We start from the raw sequence: 23,332 nt of genomic DNA, 5'->3' as shown, positions 1-23,332 counted from the left end.
TAAAATACCATGTACAGTACTACCAGCTCTACCATGGGTTCAATGAGCATGAACAAATGGAACATGGGGATACATCTGTTCAGCAGGAACTAGCTTGCCTGTTAGCAGCTGATGTGCATGCAGACCTGAAATACATTGCAGAGAACTGCGGACACTTGGTGACAATACTGGATGTTTTGCAGTCCTAAAAATACCAAATGCACAAAGTGTACATTTTTCTGGATTTAATTTCATGGCTACAGTATCTTGCATCAACTGAAAATGCAAATAGATCTGCTGCTCAAAGCACTGCTGATAAACTGAGACAGTACAAGCTAAAAAATAAACAACCAGCACTTAATTTTCTCCATGCTGTTCATGCACTGGATCCTAAACAAAGATTGTGAAACCACAATTAAAGCTGTCTGAGTGTATTTAGGGATTGTCAAAGACTTAATTTGGAGACGTTGAGGATCCCATTTACTTCTGGATGGCTGTTGAAGATCGTATTCCTAACCTGGCAAAAAAGATGCAATGGTTCTCCTCCAACTGACTGTAAATTCAGCTGATGTGGAAAGAAGTTTCAGCAAACTCAGGGTTCTTTTCTCTGCTCAGCGCCAATGTCTGAAAGATGAAAATGTGGCTGGAATGCTGCAACTCTATTTTTAGCAATCAGGACTAACTCAAAGTGAGTGATATTAATATAAAAGTAATTTTGCTTAATTTTTTGTGCATTTAAAAAATCCTGAAAATATAGAATAGACAGAAGTATTTGGTATATGTAAAATACAAATTCTAATATTCTATTATGAGTGATGGCACCAGTAGGCTTTGAACTTGCTTAAAAATTGTAAACTTAAAACATTGTTCAAATATTGTTTCATTATATGAGAGAGATTTTTTTTCATTTTAATCATGGAAAAAACACAGATTTTCATGTTTATCAGAGAATTTTTGTTCATTAATCATGGAAAACTAGGAATCCTGGTGATGAGTTACAATCTGATAAAACTGTCAGTCTCTCAGTGGAAGTCCAATGAGATCTAATTAACAAGGAAATGGAACCATATAGTAAGAAAATGGAGTGAACTGCACTATTGTGAAACTAACCTAATCTTCCCTACACCCCCAACAGACCTCGAATACAACATGACCAGTTCTCCAAATAGATGTTTTTCCATTTAGAGTAGCACACCATAAATTTTGTTGCAAACGTTTCAAGTACTCCCTGGCATGCTTGTACACTCTGAAATGTAAGAATCATCTTAAGCACTATGTTCACTGCACATTCATTAGAATCTAGCCCTTAAACCTCCTTTTTAAAAATCAGTTTGCTTGGAGGCATTAAAAATACTAAATTTAAGGACTTAAAGCCTGCATTTGAGTACCACGTTTAATTTCACTAACAAAAGAAACATGTTCTTGTAGTTAAGGCGCTAACTACCACTCAAGACATCTGGTTCACCACCCACCTCTGCCAAACACTTCTTGTGTCTCTTTGGGCAGGCCACTTAATCTCTGTACCTCATTTCCTCATCTGTAAAACAGGAATATGTACTGCCTCTTTACCATCCTTTGTTTTATCTCTGGAGAGTAAGAGGCATCTCCTATCCTGAAAGATGTATAGAATCATAGGAAGGGACCTCAAGAGATCATCTAGTCCAGTTCCCTGCACTCATGGCAGGACTAAGTATTATCTTCTAGACCATCCCCGACAGGTGTTTGTCTAACCTGCTCTTAAGTATATAGTATGAGTATATATACACATTGCCTCGCATAAGGGGGCCTTGATCTTGGTTGGGACTTAAGTGCTACTGTAATATAAATGAAAGCTGAAATACACAAATTGAAAACATGATTTTATTGGAAATTTATCAAGTACTTCTGAAAGAAGATGACAATCTTACATTCAAGCAAGGGATTTTTGGACTCTTCAGTCCATTTGTCATTCCTTTCTCTTTTTGGCTTTAGGTTCTTGTGACAATTGAGATAATTCACTCTCTTCATCTACATCACAATGTTCTCTTTTCTTTCTCTTAACCTTTTTATGGTCACTTGGGTAACCACTACAGTCACTTCCATAAAATACAGGTTTCTGCTTTTCTTGCTTATGTTTTTTCTTCTTCTTTGGCTTTTTATCATAAAATCCATTTACTGTATCAGCATTCTGCTCTTCTGCATCTTCCACCACAGTAGTATCTGCATTGTCTGTAAGCTCTGTGTCATTTTCTAACTCACAATTCCTTCTGTCTCTTTTCTTGTGTTTTTTCTTTGGTATTTCAGCTATACTGTTTGTATCTTCAGTTACTGATTCAGGATATTTGGATTGCATACTGTGAAGACATACAAAATAAGCAAGAGTGTACAGAATGAGATCTCTATAGGTATTTAATACATCATGATGTTAAGCTTTGCTGAAATGCAATAGTTATATGGAGCACATAACTGAAGACTGGGAGTTGTGCTAAACCCACAGCAATTCAAGTAGGACAAAAAATTAGGGTCTTTTAGTAATAAAAGAACTTATGACCTATTAATACATGTCCAATTTCCAGTATTTGGTTAGTCTCTATTCTGTTAAAGAATTAGCAGATTTTTAAAATCTGACTTAAAATATAATATTCATACTATACAGGGGGAAAAGTCAGAGTTAAGGCAAGACACTGATTTTAAGTATTATGTTTTTAAATAAATCCACTAAATCAGCTCAGTTTGAAAAAAATCCTTTAATATAGCACTGTACCTGTCTTTATTCAGTCTCCCCCGAATGAAGAATACTCCAGCAGCATCAGAATCTAAATGCACCACTTCAAATTCCAGTTTATCTCCTATTTTTAACCCAAGGTCTTGCCACTCTATAGCTGACATTCGATCAGGTTTAGGGATGGAAGCATTGAAACACCCATGTATCAGACAGCCAATATGACTTGGGGCCACTTTATTGATCACACCCTGGAAGAAGAAAAGAAAACCATGTAAGAAAGACTATACTACATTTAAGGGCCACAACTTGTAAGAGACTTTCATTCCTGCACACACTGTAAATTTGTCTGTAGATTCTTGTACATAAGAAAGTTTACACATGCAAATCCACACCATCAACTGCATGGCAAGTGGCTTTAGCACTTGTACAAATAGAAGCCACATTTTAAAAATTGTTGCTAAGTCTTTCAAATTAAAAATATAGAATTAGGCCACATCTACACTAGAACTTATGTCAGCAAAATTTGTGTGGCTCAGGGATGTGAAAAAACACCCCCCAGAGTGACTTAAGTTTCACCGACAGAAGCACTGGTATGGACAGTGCTATGTTGGTGGGAGACCACCGCTCATTGAGCTGGTTTTATGATCTTGACGGGAGATTGCCACTACTCTTCCAGTAAATTAATTAATTTTAAGTTAATGTTTTGACTTATTTTGCTAGTTTAAAATGCTCTTGGTAGACATTTGCCAGTGTTGAAATGAAAGATACTATATCGATTTGAATTGTATTGCTGTAATATAACAAATACTAAACTTTTTTTTTTTTTAAAATAAGATGTACAGGTAGTCAATATATTGTGGATGGGTCTCATGTAACACAGAGAGCTGCATATGTAGCTCTCAATGGTAAATAGGTTGAGAATTGCTGCTCTAGATAGGCCACTGTATGTATCAATGGAGAGACTGAGAGCAGAATTTTTCCTAGGCTCTGTAAGATAATTTTACCATTAAGACTCATGGAGTAGACTTTAATCAAAAACTGCCAAACCTGGAACAGAATGTTAATATATTAAACTACGGTGTCTAAAAAATGCAATGTATCAATGTGAGTAGGCCAATATTCTGACCTACTTTTTTGAATTCTGAAGCTTGCAAGCATTCACACAGAGGTATGTTTGTGTTAAAGCTCTTAGGAGATCCATATGCCTACTCTTTATTTTGAAATGCTCAGGAGCAAAAATTCTGTGTTTCGTTCTTTTCTGCAAACAGAACAGAATCACAATAGAGAGCACTTCATAACCACAAATACTTGTGCCTATGATTAATGGATAAGACTATGTATTACTTTAGGGATAAGCCTGTACCGGTACCAGGTTACCAGCCCTCCTTTGGGAGGAAAAACACCCCTACAGTTGAGAGAGAAGGTGGGTGAAGTAATATCTTTTATTGGACCAACTTCTGTTGGTGAGAGAGAGATGCTTTTGAGCTTCACAGAGCCCAGATCTACACTACAGACTTATATCGATATAACTAAGTCACTCAGGGGTGTGAAAATCTACACACGAGTGATGTAGTTACACCGACCTAACTCCCAGTGTAGGCGGCACAAGGCTGATGGAAGAGCTTCTCCCATCGACATAGCTACAGCCTCTCGCGGAGGTGGATTAAGAACAACGGAAGAAACTCCCACATTGGCTTAGGAGCGTCTTCACTTAAGCGCTACAGTGGTGCACCTGCATCAGTGCAGCATTTTAAGTGTATACCTGCCCGGAGCTCTTCTTCAAGACTACGAAAGTCACTACCAGTGTCACAGCTAAATACAAGATTGAACAGATAGTGTAGCATAAGTAGCATCCTAAGGGACCTTTCAAGGCAAAGTGGCCCACTAAGACCCCTGCAGACATAGGACAAAAAAGGGGGTTAGTGGGTTACAGACAGCTGTAATAAACCATAAATCCAGTGTCTTTATTAAGAGCATGATTTTTAGTGTCTAGCAAAGTTATGAATTTAAGTCCTAGGTTTGTCTGTTGAAAGTGTTATGCAGATTTCCTTTGCAGATGAGGACTGATGGGTCAGATATAGAGGGACTGCTTTGTGAAAAGTGTTCACCCGCAGGTGATGTGGTGTTTGTGTCTTATTTTCCTGTATGAGATCATTCAAGAGCATAGTGATTGTCTGGTTTCACCGCACAGTTGTTAGTGGGCATTTAGTGCACTGGGTGAGGTACATGGCACGTTATGATAGGCACAAGTAGGACCATGGGTCTTTAAAGGTGTGTTGTGAGGTGCTGATCACTGTAGCAGTGGAGATAAGTCTGAATATCATAGAATATCAGGGTTGGAAGGGACCTCAGGAGGTCATCTAGTCCAACTGCCTGCTCAAAGCAGGACCAATCCCCAGACAGATTTTTGCCCCAGATCCTTAAGTGGCCTCCTCAAGGATTGAGCTCACAACCCTGGGTTTAGCAGGCCAATGCTCAAACCACTGAGCTATCTCCCCCCTCCGAGTCTGCTGGTTTTGCATCTGTTCTTCTGACAGTGTTTGGTGCAGCTTTGAGTTGGTTTGTCCTGGTCTGTGGGGGCCTTGCTTCTGATGATGAGCATGGAGCAGTCTGAAGGCCAGAAGCGGAGATTCAGGAAAGATTTCTTTCAGGATGGGGTCCGCACAACACACATTTCAAGATCCATGGGTCCTACAGATGCCTATCACAAATACTTATGCTAACTGTTTAATCTTGCATTTAGCTGCGACACTAAACACCTTCCCCCCCCCGAATAGCTATGTAGCTTGAAAGCTAGTCTCTCACCAGCAGAAGTTGGTTCAATAAAGATATTGCCTCACTCACCTTGTTTCTCTAATACTGTGGGACTGCCACTGCTACATTATACCTACAGTTGATAAGTTAGCAGGAAAAACAGAGTCAAGAACAGAGAAAAGGTATTTCAGTATTTGTCTACTAACTGTAACAGTAACTATTTAAATGCAATTATTCAATCTACTTAGTAGCTAAAATAAGCTTATTTTACTGGAAAATACAGTAAAACTGAAGTATTTTTACATACCACAAGCTTTTTTCCTTTCTTGGGAGTGAAAATGACAAAATCTGCTTCAATGTTAAAATGGATGAATCCTTGGTCATCATAAATATCACCTAATTCACCCACTACTCTGATGTTATCATAAGCCACTGGCACACCGCTGAGGCTACACAGGGAGAGGAAAGACAAGTTGTTTTAATATTTCTGACCAACACTGACAGTGCAAAATCAGCACGAAACCTGATGGGGAGACGAGTGAAATTGCTCCACGTTTCGGTCTATGCCCCGCTGGGGCTGCGAGGGGGTTGCCGCGGAGTCGCTCGCCGAAGGAGGGCTCAGCCACCTGGGGCCCGTGGCAGAAGGGGGAGAACGCGCGTGGCGTGGAGCCGAGGTGGATCTCGGGGGAGCGGAAGGGGGGGGGGGGCTTGCTCCGTCTCCGAGCGCTCGGTGGGGGAGGGGAAGGTTTGTACCCGCGGATCGCACCTCTCCGAGTATCTCAGCAGCTCGCGGTCGAGCTGCTCGCGGATCCCGGTGCGCTTCCGGTTCAGGTAGCGCGGCGTCAGCGCGATGTGCCTCCGATGCGGCGCCGCCACCAGGCACGAGTAGCGGCTCCGCACCAGGCGGCAGGCGGCCGCGAAGGCCGGGATCTCCGGGCAGGGCAGCGGCCAGGCCGCCGAATGCGTCACCTCCACACCAGTTTCCATGGTGCCTCCACAACTGTGCGCTAAGCCGCGGACTCCAGCCGTCCGCCTGGCATGGAGCGCGCACGTGACTCACTCTGGCGCTCTCCGATGACGTCACACGTGAGCCCTCTCAAGTTTAGAGTCCTCCTGGAGAGGAAGTGACGTTTCACGCCGGAAGTAAGGGTTGAGCAGGGCAGCCATCTTGTGTGTGTCTTCCCCGCTCCAATACGGATGTGGCGCATGTTCCGGCTGTAGGAGATGGAGGTTAGACACTGCGCAGGGCAGCATCCCAAGTTGGGCTTTGTCATCAGGGGCCATGTGGGGGCGGGACTTTCAGATAATGGGCGGGGCCCGGAGATGCCCTGCTCACTCGCACGGCCCACAGGGACCCCAGGGTGGCGACCCCGATCCGCAGCCGCTTGACTCCCGCGCGCGCGCCACGAAGTCTCCAGTGGGGGGGAGCGTGAGGCAGACCCCGCGCACTCTGCTCGCTGCCCCGCCCTGCGGTCCCTGGCCACGTGCGGGTGCAGGGCCAAGCGGATCCGCGCTCGTGACTCTGCGCCCTGTGGTGCCCCCCCCCCACCCCGGCTCCCGGCCAGTCCACCCCGCGTGACCAGCCCCGCGTCTCTCCCCGGCCCGCCGGGGACAAATGGCGCGGGCAGCCCCCGCGGAGATACGTCAGGCGGGTCCCGGAGCTTGCAGCGTCGCCAACAGCCTCCTCCGTGGGCCCGTTGTGGTGCCGGGGCGCGCTGCGCCCAGCGACCACCGTGACCCAAGGCTGCCCTGCGGCGCGGCTGCCACAGCCCCCTGTCCCCGAGCTAGCAGCGCTGCGGGGCCTGGAGAGCAAGGGCTGGAGGGGCTGCCAGCGCCTCCCCGCCGCCCGGTCTCCCTGCCCTTTGCTGCCAGCACTGGCCACTGCCCGGGATACGGGGCTAGCTGGACCATGACCCGGGATGGCCAGTCTTATGTTCTTAACTGCATAGCTCCGGCTTGGGACAAATTTCACACCCTCTGTGACATAGTTAGTTCGGCCTAATCCCCACTGTAGCCTCAGCTAGGTGGAGGGATCACTGCAGCAGAATTCTTTTGTCAACCCAGCTACCGCCTCTCAAGGGGGTGGATTTACTACAGCAGTAGAAAAACCTCTTCTGCTGCCGTGGCTTCCACAGCGGCAGCACTGCACTTATGCCATTGTAGCACTTGTAGTGTAGTGTAGATATGCCTGGAGATTCACAAGCTTTTTCTTATTTTCAAGATTGTAAATAAAAAGGTTTTGTAAGAGTAGTAGGCCCCACCCGTGGGGTCTGGCCCACTGATGGCATGCTGTAAATCCACTGAGCATTGTTAAAAGTTATGGCATGGCTACACTTGCAGATGTAGAGCGCTGGGAGTTAAGCCAGCCTTTGGAGACTGCAGCAGGGAAAATGCTGCTGTGTATTTACACTGTCAGCTGTGAGTGCACTGGTGTGGCCACATTAGCAGCTCTTGCAACGCCACAAAGAGCAGTGCATTGTGGTAGCTATCCTAGTGTGCAAGTGGCTGCAGCGTGCTTTTCAAATGGGGGGTGGCGTGTGATAGGGAGTGTGTTGTGTGTATGTGGGGGGAGAGACAGTGTGTTTTGGGGGGCAGAAAGAGTGTCAACATGCTGTCATGTAAGTTCAGACAGCAGCAGACTCCACTCCCCTCCGCCTCTCTCTCTCACACACACTCACAGCAGCAGCATTCCACAGTAATGGTTTACTTTGTCCAGGACCAGATAAGCATGCCGGCTGTCAGAAACGGAGCTTTGAAAGGGGATATCCGCATGCCTGCAGCCGAGTTCAAAACAATGACCAGAGTGGCCACTTGACTTCAGGGGATTGTGGGACATTTCCGGAGGCCAATCACAGCACAGTAATGCAACATGTCGTCAACACTGACACCCAAGCGTTTCAGCCGGGGCACAGCAAGCTTTATGCTTCTCGTGGAGGTGGATTACTAGGAGTGCTCCAGCTGCAGAGTCCAGGCGCTCTAAGTGCCTTGCCAGTGTAGACACCTCAGGAGTTAAGGTGCTTGGGGCTGATTTAATGCGCTGTAACTTGCAAGTGTAGCCAAGCCCTGAATCTACAGGAGTCTGGAACCTGGGGCTTCATCTTTATAGCTGTGCCATAGACTGCAGTGAAAGTTTGACTGAGGGAGAGAGAAAGATCAATTGTTCATGTCCTGATGATGCCCTTGGAGGATGGAAATTCCCTTAATTACTTAAAATCAGTTAGTACTTGAAGAGAAAATTAAACCAAAGTTCTGGGGGATCTAAGGCTGTTACCAAATGAGTGATATTGGTAGACCTGAAAATAATGAAGGCTAGTGGCCTTGTCATACATTCCTTTTCTACCCCCATTGCCTTACTTACCTTTAATTTGATCTAACCTAATAAAAAAAATTAATTTCAAGTGTACAGATTTCCAATTTGGAACACTGAAACTATTTGTTGGCCTTACTTTAGTATTCCCTTCCTTACAAACAAATAGCATTCCATGTACTAAGAATTATAGCAATAGTGATCAGCATTACTTTAATAAAAGTTATGGGAAGGAATCAGGTTTAATACATAGCTAAGAAGAACCAGAGAAAGTGTAACTGAGGGTGGGATCCACAAAGGTACTTAGGTTCCTAATTCCTGTTTATAGGCTCAATTGTGATCTACAGAGCTCCCGCATGGCTGCCACCTAACCATAGGTTTTTACAGTAAAAGTTCCCCAGGTACAGTCTAGGTGACTATTTCCTACCTAAGCCCCAAAGCAATTTGCAAAACATTGTCATTCAAACATCCGAGTCGTATGCAAGACACCCCATCTGGTAGACTGCCTCTAAGCACACCTACTTGATTGGGTCCAGTCAGGGCTGGCTCCAGCATTTCTGCCGCCCCAAGCAAAAAAAAAAAAAAAAGCCGCGATCGGCGGCGGCAATTGGAAAAAAAAAATAAAGCCGCGATTGGCGGCAGCAGGTCCTTCGCTCCTTGATGGAGTGAGGGACCTGCAGCCCCTGAATTGCCGTGGGTGCCGCCCCTCTCCCTTGGCCGCCCCAAGCACCTGCTTGTTAAGCTGGTGCCTGGAGCCTGCCCTGGGTCCAGTACATGCAATTTCGCACAAAACAGCTGGCAAGGAGTATGCAAGAAGGAGCTCCCTTATAACCTTTACCCAGTGGTTAGGGTATTTCACCCACTATGTGGAAGTCTCCCCTCCACCTGGTGAGAAGAAGGGATTTGGTCAGGGCTCTGCTACCTCTCACAGGTGTTCACTTACTACTACTACTCAGGCTGGTAGAGCTCATGCTAGCCTTCTAAAAATAGTGCTTTTGAAGTTGTGGCTCAGGCTAGGGAGAGGGGTTGGCTATTTGCTACATTTTACATGTGGCAACATTAACAGCAACTTGAATTTGGGATTCCATTGCCATGGACTTAGTTTAATTTGTACACAAAACAGGTAATTCTTTAACATTTATTAAATTCACATTAAAAGTAAAGGAGGAGGGAGGAAAAACAACACATTTAAAACTCAAAAAAGACACAGCTGCACTGTTGGGCACTCAAATACGGACCATCAGAGCAAGCTGCAGAGGCCTTCATAAACACAGAGTCTAATAACAAACTGGGAGGGGGGAAACAACCAAAAACCCAACCATTTTGTCCAGAATAAGATTCATAAGAGAGACCTACTCTAAACACAAGGTGGCACCTTTTTAACTAAAGGTGTGATTTAGAAAAATAGTTAAACTGGGCATTCTTATTCAATGTAAATCCTTATATAAAACTACAAGCATTGCATCATTAGAACACTTTTACTGGGTGAACATAAGATGAAGGTAGGACAATATTAACTTTCAACTGGGTATCACAGGTGAAATGGACAATATACTTTGACGTGCTTTATTACTACTAAAGATGTATGAGTATGAAAGAACTTGACATAAAATATGACTTTCAGATGTTAGGTTGATTTGGCAGGGCTGACAGGAAAAATGTTTTTATCTATAACATAAACTAGTTTGATCTGTAATTACAGAAAATAAACACAGAAACTCCCTTGGGCCATTTTTATGGAGTCTCTTAAAGGTAGAGCTGCATTTGAAATATACATGAAGTTGCTCGGTAAAAGGCATTAAACACATATAGTAAAAATCACAGCTGAACACTGCCATAAATAATTATTTTTAAACTAATAAAATGCACTGCTACTTGGTCTGACATTTGAGAGGAAACTTGAAATGATTACTAATTATATAAAGTAATACAAAGAAAAAATGAAATGACATTTAGAAAAACATTATTCTAATAGAAACCTGATTTTAAAAAGATAGGTATAAATTTCAGTAAGAGAATACATTAAACATTTATTGCAATTAGGTTTCATTGTGTTAACCAAATATATCAAATGCAATTCAATAATATATCACCAGATGGCATAACAGAGCCTTGATGCTATTAAGCATAATACACAATAAAGAATAGTAACTGAAAACAGCAGAGTAGACTAAAAATATGAACTAGAATACAACATTCAAGTTACAATCCTGTTTTCTCAGTGATTGCTGTGCCAATCTGTAATAGCTAGGAAAAAACTGTTACAGAAAACAGAGAAAAAACGGGATAAGACAGTAATTACCTTACATTTTTTCAGTTAATAATTTTACATGATTTGTATTGGCAATTATGATGTCTGGGATGGGCATTTCCTGGCATTTAATAACTGGCTGGATTTGCCTTCGGCCCTCCGTTCTCCTAGTGGGTCATTAAATGCCTGGAAATGGCTGATCTGAAGGTCATTATTGCCTAAATTATTAATCACTTTTTTTGAAAATAAAAATAATACAAAAATAAAACCTATTCAAGCAGTTCTCTTTTATCTGTTTTTAAACCCAAGTACTCAAGAGACCCTTCCTTAAGCTGATTAATAATGAACTACTGCTTTGTTTCCATGTTAGCTTTTAAAATCCTAAGGCACTAGTTCTCAAAATGTAGTTGTGAAGCACACATTGTGATCTATGGAGAACTGGCTGGTCATATGATGCTAACACTTCTCGTTTCCAGATGCTAAATCATAATAAAAGTAGCTAAAACCACATTAAGTGATTTGAAAACATTACTTTTCTATGTAAACGATTGCTGTAATTCCCACAGAGATGTCACTGGGAGGAAAATGTGCCACATGATTATAGATGAGAGGGGAAATAGCCCACACAATTGTAAACAGGGCAGGAGATGATCCACAAGACACTGTCTCTATTAGTTGGGGTCCATGCTGTGAGAAACTTTGAGCAAATCTGCTCAGAGGCTTTTAAAGTAAAAGTATTGAAAATGATAAGATTGAAGGATCAAAGATAGCCCTCTCAGAGGAGCCCGCTGCGATTAATTTTTATTGAAAAAAATGTTTTGTCATTTTTGCAAACCCGTGTCCTGGCTCAGCGTGCTTACTATATGGAGATGACTGCTCTGGTTCTAATTGAAAATAACACCCAATCCTTCTGAAGAGGCGCAGCCTGAACATGCAAAGTGCTGAGCACCTCTGGGAGATGCTGAGTACTTTCAACTTGCACTGACTCCTAGTACTGCCATGGAATGCTCATTACTTCACAGGATCAGGCCCATTGTATCTTTGTCTAAAGAACTTAGAGAACAGCCCGTGAGGCTGAGCTGTTTGACACCCATTGAGGATCCAGCCCAAGAGCCCATTGATTATATTTTACAGGGGTTCTCAAACTTCATTGCACCGTGACCCCCTTCTGACAACAAAAATTACTTCAAAACCCCGGAGGAGGGACCAAAGCCTGAGCTTGCCCAAACCCCACTGCCCTGGGTGGGGAGGCCAAAGTCCGAGCTCCACCGCTCCAGGCAGGGGGGCCAAAGCTGAAGCTCAAGGTCTTCAGCCCCAGGCAGTGGGCCTGCAACCTGAGTCCTGCTGCCCAGGGTTTTGGCTTCGGCCCTGGGTAGTGGGCCTCGGGCTTCAGCCCCGGGCCCCTGTAAGTCTAAGCCAGCCATGGCGACCCCGTTCAAAGGTCATGACCCACAGTTTGAGAATTGCTCAATAATGTTCTATAATTCGTCAGTTATCTTTTGCTCCTCTTATTTCTTTTTCTGTGTAGTTTCTTCTATGCAATTAAATTATCTAAAGAATTACACCTGTGGATCAGTGCAAAATTTATCTTTTGTGATCAATAGAAAAACACATTTAGAGCCTGAACCTAATATCCTTACTCATACAAAACTCCTGTTGAAGCCATAGAAGTTTTACCTAAGCATAGAAGGATCTGGCCAGTAATATTACTTTACTTTTTCTGTTTCTCTCACTATTTTTCATTACTTAATAGGCATGGTCTGTATGTTTGGCCAATAGACGTGGCCCTTAACCCAAGCAGCTTGCCATCCAAGGCCTTGGCCACACTTGCGAGTTACAGCGCTGTAAAGCCTCCCACAGCGCTGTAACTCACTTCCCGTCCACACTGGCAGGGCACTTACAGCGCTGTGTCTCCCTGGGTACACCGCTGCAGGTACTCCACCTCCCCGAGAGGAATAACAGCTGCAGCGGAGTGGCTACGACTCTCCCCTGTGAGTGTGTACCAGGAATCAACCTGCAGCGCTGTACTGATCACCTTGTCAAGTGGCCAATCCTCTCCATTGTTGTGACCGGCTGCAGGAATGCGAACATGCCAGTTTCAAAGCTCGTACCACAGAGAAAAAGCAAACAGTTTGCTGTTTGCTTTGAGTGAGTGAGTGAATGAATGCGCAGGGGACCGGGAGTTTGGAACTTGCAAAATAGAGTGCTGACACGCTCCAAAAAGCACTCTCTCTCCCCCCACACTCTCTGTCACACTCCAGCCCCCCCCCCCCCCCCCATTTTGAAAAGCACGTTGCAGCCACATGAATGCTGGGATGAATGCCCATAATGCACCACTCCCAACACAGCTGCAAATGTTGCAAGTGTGGCTGCACCACTGCGCTGGCAGCTGTCAGTGTGGACATACTGCAGTGCTTTCCCTACTCAGCTGTACGAAGACAGGTTTACCTCACAGCGCTGTACAGCTGCAAGTGTAACCAAGGCCTAAGAGTGATATTTCCAAAGAAGTCATTAACTTTAATGGAAGATATTTGTCTAAATTCCTTAGGCTGCTTTTTGCACTGTTGTTGTAGCTGTTTGGCCTATGACTGCAGAGATGTTAATGGGCCACTTTACTTTTAACAGTCCGTTAGAATGTGTGTTAACTTCTTATGCTACACCTTGTATTTAGCTGTGACACTGAGTACCTTTCCCACACCTAAAGAGCTCTGTGTAGGGGGAGGGCTGAGGGGAGAGGCGATGACCAGGGGGGCTGCCCAGTGGGTGCTGAGCACCCACTATTTTTTTTTCATGGGTGCTCCAGCCTCAGAGCACCCATGAAGTCGGCAGCTATGCACACAGGTAAATCTGGTTTCAGGATCAAGACCTAAATAATTTTTGTTGAAATTTATTAACAATGGACTTTAATGGAAAAAGAAAATCCCCTGATATATGGTGATACTTTATTATACTTGCTTTTGTCTGTCCTTCCATCTATAGTGAAGATTGTATTTTTCATGCAGTCTACAGAAGAATTTAGGAAAATAAAGAATCAACCTGAGCTTTCATCCAAAACTTGATGGAAACCACAGTCAAATCTTCTCTGAGGTTCAAAAAGTTCTATTAGCTTTTTGTTTGTTTTGGCACCTGACTTCACTCTGTGGTTTTATTTTGGACCAAAAGTGGAATTGCTGGGAATAACCTTCCTCATGTTATCCATTGTGGTTACAGCTTACTAGGAATCCAGGAATACCAGGAATTTTATGGGAGTTCCATCCGGGTTATAAACAAAGAGGTTTAGATAAACACCCAGACATTTGGATGTTTATTTAAAAAAAAAAAGTCTTTAAACGTTTTGCTGTAACCCCATCACTGTCAACAGCTCCTTTCCCAAGAACATCTTTTGTTAACTGCAAAGGTCAATTTTTAATCCCAAATCAGAAATAAATTAGCTTGGAGAGATTATTGAGGAACTCTCTCTACAAAGTCCTCAGATGAGCAGAGAAACATGAAAACCAGAGTGGATGGCAATGCCATATTTATTACTGATTATCTTAGTGCTCTGCAGAGCTAGCATAACCTATGTTGCTTTAGGGCAGTGGTGCTCAAACTTTTGTACTGGTGACCCCTTTCACACAGCAAGCCTCTGAGTGCGACCCCCCCTTATAAATTAAAAACACTTTTTAATATATTTAACACCATTATAAATGCTGGGGGCAAAGCAGGGCTTGGGGTGGAGGCTGACAGCTCATGACCCGCCATGTAATAACCTCTCGACCTCCTGAGGGGCCCTTAACCATGTTTCAATTGACAAGGCTGTAAATTGGGCCATGTCCTACATTCTCTAGATGAAAATAGATTTATTTGTCATCAGTAAGAATTGGGTATATGTATTGCAGGAAAAAATAGACCCTAATTTAGTCTTTTAAAGGCAGGTTGTAGATAAGTATTCTGGAATGTTTAACCAGTAGCTTCATTGAGAGTATGCATATTTGGGCATGACAGCTCCAGATATGGAAGCACCTGCATCTGTTTCAATAATCCCACATTTTAATGGCTGCATACCGTGTGTTTACTGTAAATGTGTCATCTCTAGAGCAGGGGTGCTGGAACTATTTGTACAGTGGTGGTGCTGAGAACCATTGAACCAAACTGTAAACCCTGTATATAATGGAATCCCCTTCAAGCCAGGGGGTGCGGCAGCACCACCCGCACCTGTACTTCCAGCACCTATGCTCTTCTAGAGTGTTTTATCACGGCATTTTTTAGGCAGTCAACAGGACTCGGATCCACAAAGGGTTTTAAACTTTGCAATGCAGAGCACCAACACCTCCTCCAGCCAGATTTTCAATAGGACCTGATCTGGTAGGCAGCGTTTGAGCACACCTACTGGATTGGGCCCCCACGTGAGCTATGCGGAGGAGTGCATATCTTCCCCTGGTTTGTGGATCCTCTTGGGGCTTAGGCAGGAGACAGGCATCTGGACATGAGGCAGCAGCGTGTATAGCATAGGATTATAGTGCATGATTGTGTCTTTAGTACAAACGTGTTTGTGTTGTGATGACAGCTGAACAGTTATGAGCCTAGTTATTACCTTACCATATAGAAACTCAGCTTGACTCTCTCTCTCTCTCTGTCTTTAATGCCTTTTACTTTGGGGGCAATGGAAGCCTCACTATCACTGGAGGACAGGAAGCTCCTTTCTGAGAGTTCATTGGCCTGGTCTTCAGGGTTGCATTAATCTCAGTGATGTTTGCAGAGCTTCTGCTTTTTCCTTAGCTTCCCACTCAGCTCAGGGTTTAGCTTGGCAGCTGTCAAGGTTCTCAGCAAACTGGGTCAACTGTTTACCATCACATCCATGATCCACCCACATGCAAAAAAATCCCAAGATGTCATGGTTATATTAAAACAAACCAAACCAAAACATGAGAATAATGGCATCTGCTGTGAGAGCTGTGCCCCAAATACATCCCTAGTGATCCCTATACTTGTGAAAACGATCAAATAAATTCTGGGCAAAGTCCTGCTCTCAATTGAAAACTTGCCCTCGGTTTTCCAAGTGCAGCCTCAGTGGTGTTACTTCTCTTTGAAGTGAATGATTAAGCAAATATGTCATCTGTGTAAATTGTGAGCTTAGTCAGGGTTTTTTCTTTTTTTCTTTTTGCAGTTTAGTGAAATTCAAAGGCAATGGGCCAAATCTTAAATTTCTTATTCACCTTACTCAGTCATTCTTTAGACAAACTTCCCTTGAAGTCAAAGGGAATTTGCCTGAATAAGGACCAAATAAACATCTTCTAAATGGCTTGTGTTAATGCAACCTTAAAGCTAGGGTTGCCAACTTTCTAATCGCACAAAACGAAACACCCTTACCCTACATCCTGTCCCAAGGCCCTGCCCCTGCCCCTTCTTTGAGGCTCCACCCCTACTCACTCCATCCCCCCTCCCTCCGTTGCTCACTCTCCCCCACCCTCACTCACTTTCACTGGGCTGGGGCAGGGGATTGTGGTGTGGGAGGGGGTGAAAACTCTTCAAAACAATCCTCAAAGTGAAGTACCAAAATGAGCCACTTCCCGCCCTTTCTAGGTGGAATCCTTCCATAGGCCTCTGCCTGCATGGTCCAACTCTTTGGCTCCAACAGGGCAGCAGGCAAGCTCCCTCTGTTGCTCTCCTAGTCCTTCCCAGATTTCTCAGGGTCCCTGAAGGAGCCACTCTGCTTTCTGCCTCAGGCTAGCTGTAGCTTCCCAGGCCTCTGCCCCACCTAGCCATTCCACTCAAGATTCCTTCAGCTTCTGTCTACCCAGGCCTCTCCCTTATCAGAGGACTGACTGGGTCACATGACCTGGGAAGTCACATGACCTGGGAAGACAAGTTGAGCTTGTCATAGATGGACTGTGGCCCAACATCCTTTAAGGGGCTAGCCACCCTGTGACAGCAACCAGTGTAACTACAGTTCAGGTAACGTTTCAGATTGTACGGTATAGAAAGAACAATTCAAAGCACAACTACTGTGTATTTGCACTATACCTACTGGGGTAGTCAACCTACCAGCGTAACGTCTGCAAATTGCAATTAGCTTTTCAAAACATTTCATCTTCAAAAAATGCTGTGACCCTCCAGCTCTGCTGGATTCTCCTGCTAAATACAGTATGTGATTGTTGTTATTTATTTACCAAATACAAATAATATGTTTGGTGCAGTAGGGAACACAGAAGAAATAACTTTTCCAGCCTCAAGGAATTTAAAATATAAGGCCCCAATCCCACAAACATTTAAACACATGCATAACTTTACTCACATGAGTGGTCATATGAGTGTACTTCAATGGGGCCACTAATGCAAATAAAGTTACCGGTACTCACATGCTTAAGTGTTTGCAGGATTGGGATCTAAACTATGTGTACAGACAGCATAGCCACACACAGTATTGTACACACATAGACCCCAATCCTGCAAAGGCTTATATGCATGCTTAACACACTGTGAGTAGTCCCATTGAAACTGATGGGGCTACTCACAGTGCATTAAGCTGTGCACGTGTTCATTTTTGCAGGATCAGAGCCATACATCTTAGGTATACATAGAAGGCAGATGAGTTATTGGTGGGAAGGATGAATCTCTATGCCTTTGGTGAAGTTAAACATCTAATACTTAACAGGTTATTACTGAAACACTTTGTGGCATTAGTAAGTTATAAGGAGGGTTCTGAATATGCAAAAGGCTTGATTGAAAAGCACAACTATAATCTTTTGCAAACACTTGACACAAAGTAAACAATTGGATTAATTATAAATATTTAAAAAAATATTAAAACATTTTCATGCTTTTAAAAATAACCCTTTGTTTTTCTTTAAGTCAATTGCTCTGCTTATAAATATCTCCAACTACACTGTATGCCTGGGAGCCTAGCACCAGAGAAAAGATCCAAATGTGCTAAAAGATTTCCTGAAATGTATCACTGAACCATGCAGTTGAACTGTTTGAACATTTTTTTTTCAAAATCTATTAAAAAGTATTCCCCGAGGGTTGCAGTTACCATGGGTATGTTGAGATTAATTACAGAATAATGGTGTGTTATTTTTTTTTCCAGTCATTGCTGGTCAGATAATAACTGGTTAGAGGATTTAATGGCCGGTTTAAGCAAAGTGTGCTGGAGGTTCTCACTGGTAATGATCAGAAAGCCATATATTACTACTATTAAACCCTCTTTTTCTTTTCTGCTGTTGCCATTAAAGAGTTTCTTAGAGTCACTTGTCTGAAAATCTGATTAATTTCACTTCCTTCTTTTTCAAAGAAATTGATGTGACTGGACAGTTTTCAGTATTGCTTTTTTACAGAATAACTTTGACATGACTTTGGAATCATGTATGTTCATGGTGTATGTGCATGTGGTTAAAGTGGGAGCGAGAACTCTTGAGCTCTACCCCTCAGCTCTGCCACTGAGTGAATGTGAGATTTTGGGGTAGTCGCTTTACTGCAACCTCTTTGCCTCAGTTTACCTCTCTCTCAAATTGGTACAATAATACCTATCTCACACTGATGTTGTGAAGCTTAATTAACGTTTCTGAAGTGCTTTGAGATCTTTGGATGGAAGGTGCTTTAGAATTCAGAAATATAATTAATTATTAATTATTATTATTATATAATGTTATTTCATCACAATGAGTAGGAAACATTCCAATTTTCTTTTTTCCATTCCACGCTCCTTCCCCCCCAGCAGGAAAGCAGCTGGTTCGCATAGTTAGGGCTTTCCTTTGAGAGATTATCACAAGCAGCAATTAAATACACATTTGTTGGCAATTAGAAATTAGATTATGGTAGCATTATTTTTATTATTGTTATTATTGACAGCATCATTATGTTACCATTAACTTACCTCATTAAGGAAAAACTGTTTAAGTAATCAATATGTACATTTTTTACCAAGTCACCATAACCATGCCATTTTAAAATGTCAGTTAACACAACAAATCATTTTCTTCCCATTGGTCCAAAACCCTAAGAGCAAGTTACATACAGCAAAGAGTGCGTTAAGGTTCCCCTCCAAAGATGCTATTGATTTCAGTGGGCATTGGATCAGCCCCAGATACACATAGCCACAGAAAGTGGTTGTATAGGAGGCCAACCAGTCCTGGGGGCATCCAGCCTAGTTCCATGGGAGTAGAAAGACAGTCAGGGTGTGGAGCAGGTAAAAGATAATGTTTTCACTAATACATGAGCTTTCTGACTTCTGAACAGCTTTCCATGAAGACTGATTTGGTGTAAATGCATTGAGCCAAATACATCATTGGTGTAACTCCATCAATTTAATACAATAAAATATTAAAATTAAAAGGTTATATAAGGACATGATTTCTTCCATTAATACAGTAGTAGCAATGCAGGAACAGTATTTTCTGTAGTCACTAGAAAATTCCCTAAAAGCATACATTGAGGTGAATGATACAGCTCTTCACATAGCCTGATCACTATAATGGATCAGTGTCATTCTTCTGGGTAATAGTCTTACTAACATGTGATATTGGAATTACGGTAACTGTTGTTTTAGTAGATCATAGGAAAGTACAGTCTCAAAATACACAGACTGGGACAAGTTTATTCATTCTTTGAAAGTTCATGCTGCTTGCAAATCTTACCAATCCTTACTTAATTTGCACATGCATTGTATGTCTGTGGGACTTTGGATGTGTCTTAGTGATGGATGGGCAGAGCTTGATTCTTCTCTCACACTGGATTTACAACAGTGTGACTTAATGGGGATAATCCAGATTTACACCAGAGTAAGCAATGGGAAAATTAAACCCTCAGGGGGGTTAAATATATTTATTAGTTTGAAGTGGCATTTGTAACGGTTTGTTTCAAAATGCTAGTGATAAAAACAAGGGATCAGTGACTCTCAGTAGGTTCACTCCTGAAAGTGCAGAAAGAGAAGCAATAGCTACACTGGGTGGTGCTGATGAAGCAAAGGCCTGAACTCTTAAAGTCCCATGTAAACAAACCTTAAAGTGGACTTAAATTATATTTAGACTCACTTTTAGTCCACTTTACACTGTCCAAGTAGTGTAGGGATTGCTCATGTAGAAAGATGCTACTCAGAATGAGTTAACGGTAACAAAATCTGATCCTTTCTTTCTAGTTCTCTGAGTAGGAGGAAACATGCCTAAGTAAGCTCTGTTCAAAATAGAATCTTGGGCATGCTCCGTAAATAATTAGCTGACAGAAGTAACTGAAACCCTAGCTGCCAAGTGCTTCTCTCTCTTCCCCTGCCTGTATACACACTGATAAAAACATAGCTGGTTTGTGTGCTTAATCCCTGTATTTTGCTTATTTCAAACTCAGTTGAGAAAGCTGGGGGTTCCTAATGGAAAATGGTCTCCTCATAGGTCTCAAAGCAACTGTATTCAGTGTAATTTTCAAGAGAACCTAAGTGAACATTCTTACATGCAATGTAATTTTCCTGGCAAGTAGATGCGATTTTAATTCACTAGTTAGGAGTGGTGGCCTGTCAGGGGGCAGGGGTGTGGAGAGGGATTGGGGCAGTCAGGGGACAGGAAGGGTTAGATGGGTTGGAGGTTCGGGGGTGGGGGGGGCAGTCAGGGAACAGGCAGCGGTTGGATAGGCGTGGGAGTCCCGGGGATCTGGCGGGGGCAGGGGTGTGGATAGGAGTCAGAACAGTCAGGGGACAGGTAGGGTGGGGGGGTCTCAGGAGGGGGCAGTTGGGGACAAAGATAAGGGAGGCTTAGATAAGGGGTGGGGTCCCGGGGGGGGATTAGGGGCAGGGGTCCCGGGAAGGGGCGATCAGGGGACAAGGAGCAGGGAGGGTTGGATGGGTTGGGGGTTCTGTGGGGGGCAGTCAGGGGGGCGGGAATTCGGAGGGAGTGGCTAGGGGGCGGGGCTACACCCCCCCTCCCGGAGTGTCCTCTTTTTTGAAAGTTCAAATATGGTAACCCTAGTGTAAACATAGAAATATAGATGCCAAAAATGAGAATCTCCAAACAGGGAGTACTGATAATTCAACTCTTAATTATAAATAAATGCACTATTTTGACAGTCAGCCTCCTCTTTGCCAGTAAGATGGTGGGGATTTGCTGTGTTTCCATTCCTTGCCAAACTTGATGAATGGTCTGGAAGTCCCCAGAATGCACATGTATATAAATACAAAGTAAATCTTTCCAACCAAGCCTTCAAAATTCAAATGTGAACCTTTATCTTGTGAAAAATGGGAACTGTAAGGGAATCATTACAGCTAAAAATAAGAGGCTCAGAATTAAGATGTTTCAGGCTTACATTAATTGAAAGCTATAAAATAGGTCACTTATGAAACTTATCCTGATTGATCAGCACCATGGTTCACAGAGTGCCCTTCATCTGCACACAACTCCCATGAGTATCAATTGAAAGTTTGCAATGGTTTTTGGGCTGCATTTGTGGAGATAAAGGGCCTGATTCTCCTCTGAGTAACACCAGTGCAAATCTGGAGTAATTATTGAAGTCCATAGTGTTACTCAGTATTTCACCTCAGTTCAGGAAAGCATCCCTATTCAGGAATGGCATTTAACACATGCTTAAAGTTAAGCAAATGTTTACATGCACTCCTGAAGAGTGACATTAAATGAGAAAGAGAGTATAATCGGGCCCTGTCAGAGAGTAGCTGAACTTTGGCACTGGTCAGATGCCTAACCTACCTCTGACATGGTCCACATGGGGGTATGAGGCAGCTCAGGTTCACCTGGGAGTAGTTAACTCACTGAGGCAGTTTACTAGGTAGGAAAGGACCTGAGAATCATAGACGGTTAAGGACCTCAGTTAGAGGGAAAAACTCCAGAGGAGGCAGAGGAGCCCTTCAGCAAGCTGGTGAGATGCTGCCAGAGAAAACGAATGCTTCAAAGAAGAAGAAATTAGGCAGGAGGCTGGGGAAGACTCTAAAGTAGGAAGTAGCAGCAGGGTAGCACGGGACTGAGAAGGACTGGTTCTGGCTGTCTCTGAGCTGGAACCCAGTGGAGTGAGTGAGTCTGGGTTCCCCTATCTGCCCCAGCTATGGACTTTCAGAGAAGATGTTCCTAAACTCAGTAGAGCTAGGACTGATTAGCCCCTACTACAGCCACACTCAGCCACAAGGGGGTGTTTGGGAGGCAACAGTGCCCTTTCTTCGGGCCCCAAATGCATACCTACGTATGCTTTGGTCATAAAATGAATCCAATTAAAAGAGACCTTGAGCTACAAGAGAAGCAGACACAGAGCTATATTCTTTTACTAATATCTTGCTTATGAATCCCAAATCGTAAGCATAAAAAACCAAGGGAGCAGTCGTCATAGGTTCATTCCAAGGGAACTGCTTTTAACCTGGGGAATTTCAAAGATACTTTGGCCTCAGTTACCATGAAACTTTGATTACACTTTCATGTTATGACCTGTCAATTGTGTAATTCTGTTTATTTTCTCAGAAATCTAACTTGTCTTTTTCAAACTTCCCCAGAACTGTAACAGGGACATGATAGATTGTTTATGTGGGCACAAACCACACTTGAAGGGTGATACAGTTACCACCCAACTAAGAATTTTGCAACATTTACTTGAGCTGCAAACTGCAACAAAATAGACATGATGACGTCACTGGAACTTATTTTAGAGCTGTTTTGTTAAATGTTCAATCTGACTACTGCAATTGCCGAGTGAATGCTATGTCCCAAATCCTGGGCCCAATAGTTTCCATAGCCTGGAGCCTGAAGAAGCTAGCATCTGCTCTTCCTGAGAGGAACAAAAAAGCACTTCTTTGTGAGGCAGCCATTTATCTCTTAGGCAGATACCCAACTCCTCCCCTATTCTGAGGGAGAGAGACCCAGACTCCACCTAGCCTAACTGCCATATGTGACAAATGGCCAGTGACATCAGCAGAGGCACTCGTATAAAGCCCGGAGAATGAGTATGAGGCATAGTGCCCCCCAATGTGTGTGTGGGGTATTCCTGTCTCAATGACTGCCTGCCATAGTGGAATTGAAGGGATTGACACCTCCAAAGCATAGAGAAGATTGGGTCTAGCAATCCAAAGACTCCCTCTTTTGTAGCAATCAGGGAAAGAGAAGGCTCTCCACAAATCTCTCCAAAATCTTGCAAGGTGCACTACAGATATTTAAGTCTCTCTTTCCCTATCACCACTATGGCTAGAATAGCTTCTATGGCCCCAGTAGAGGCAAGAGAAGGATCGGGACAATATAATCTAAGATTCTACCAACATTCATATACACAACTGGGGAAGAATAAGGTTGCCTGGACAAGTTGAAAAGTGTTCAGGAAAGAGCTACAAGAATGTTTCAAAGTCTGGAAAATCTGCCTTACAGTAACAGAGTTCAATCTATTTAGC

At 43.2% G+C, this 23,332-nt stretch overlaps 1 protein-coding gene across 1 annotated transcript; it reads right to left on the bottom strand.

Moving 5' to 3' along the window:
• Positions 1-1,825: 1,825 nt before the first annotated feature.
• TWISTNB (TWIST neighbor) lies at positions 1,826-6,737 on the bottom strand. The gene is made up of 4 exons (XM_024219729.3): positions 6,204-6,737; positions 5,745-5,886; positions 2,723-2,931; positions 1,826-2,312 (listed from the first exon to the last, which is right to left on the bottom strand). Exons 1-4 carry the CDS (start codon positions 6,422-6,424, stop codon positions 1,925-1,927), a joined length of 960 nt encoding a protein of 319 aa, XP_024075497.2. The 5' UTR covers positions 6,425-6,737; the 3' UTR covers positions 1,826-1,924.
• Between the last annotated feature and the right edge of the window lie 16,595 nt (positions 6,738-23,332).

The sequence above is a fragment of the Terrapene carolina genome, unplaced genomic scaffold (genome assembly GCF_002925995.2).
Source record: "Terrapene carolina triunguis isolate 2854851 unplaced genomic scaffold, T_m_triunguis-2.0 Scaffold84, whole genome shotgun sequence".
In the NCBI taxonomy this organism is placed as follows: domain Eukaryota; kingdom Metazoa; phylum Chordata; order Testudines; family Emydidae; genus Terrapene; species Terrapene triunguis.
The sequence above is the reverse complement of the archived record's forward strand: the minus strand, read 5'-3'. Positions and strand labels throughout refer to the sequence as shown.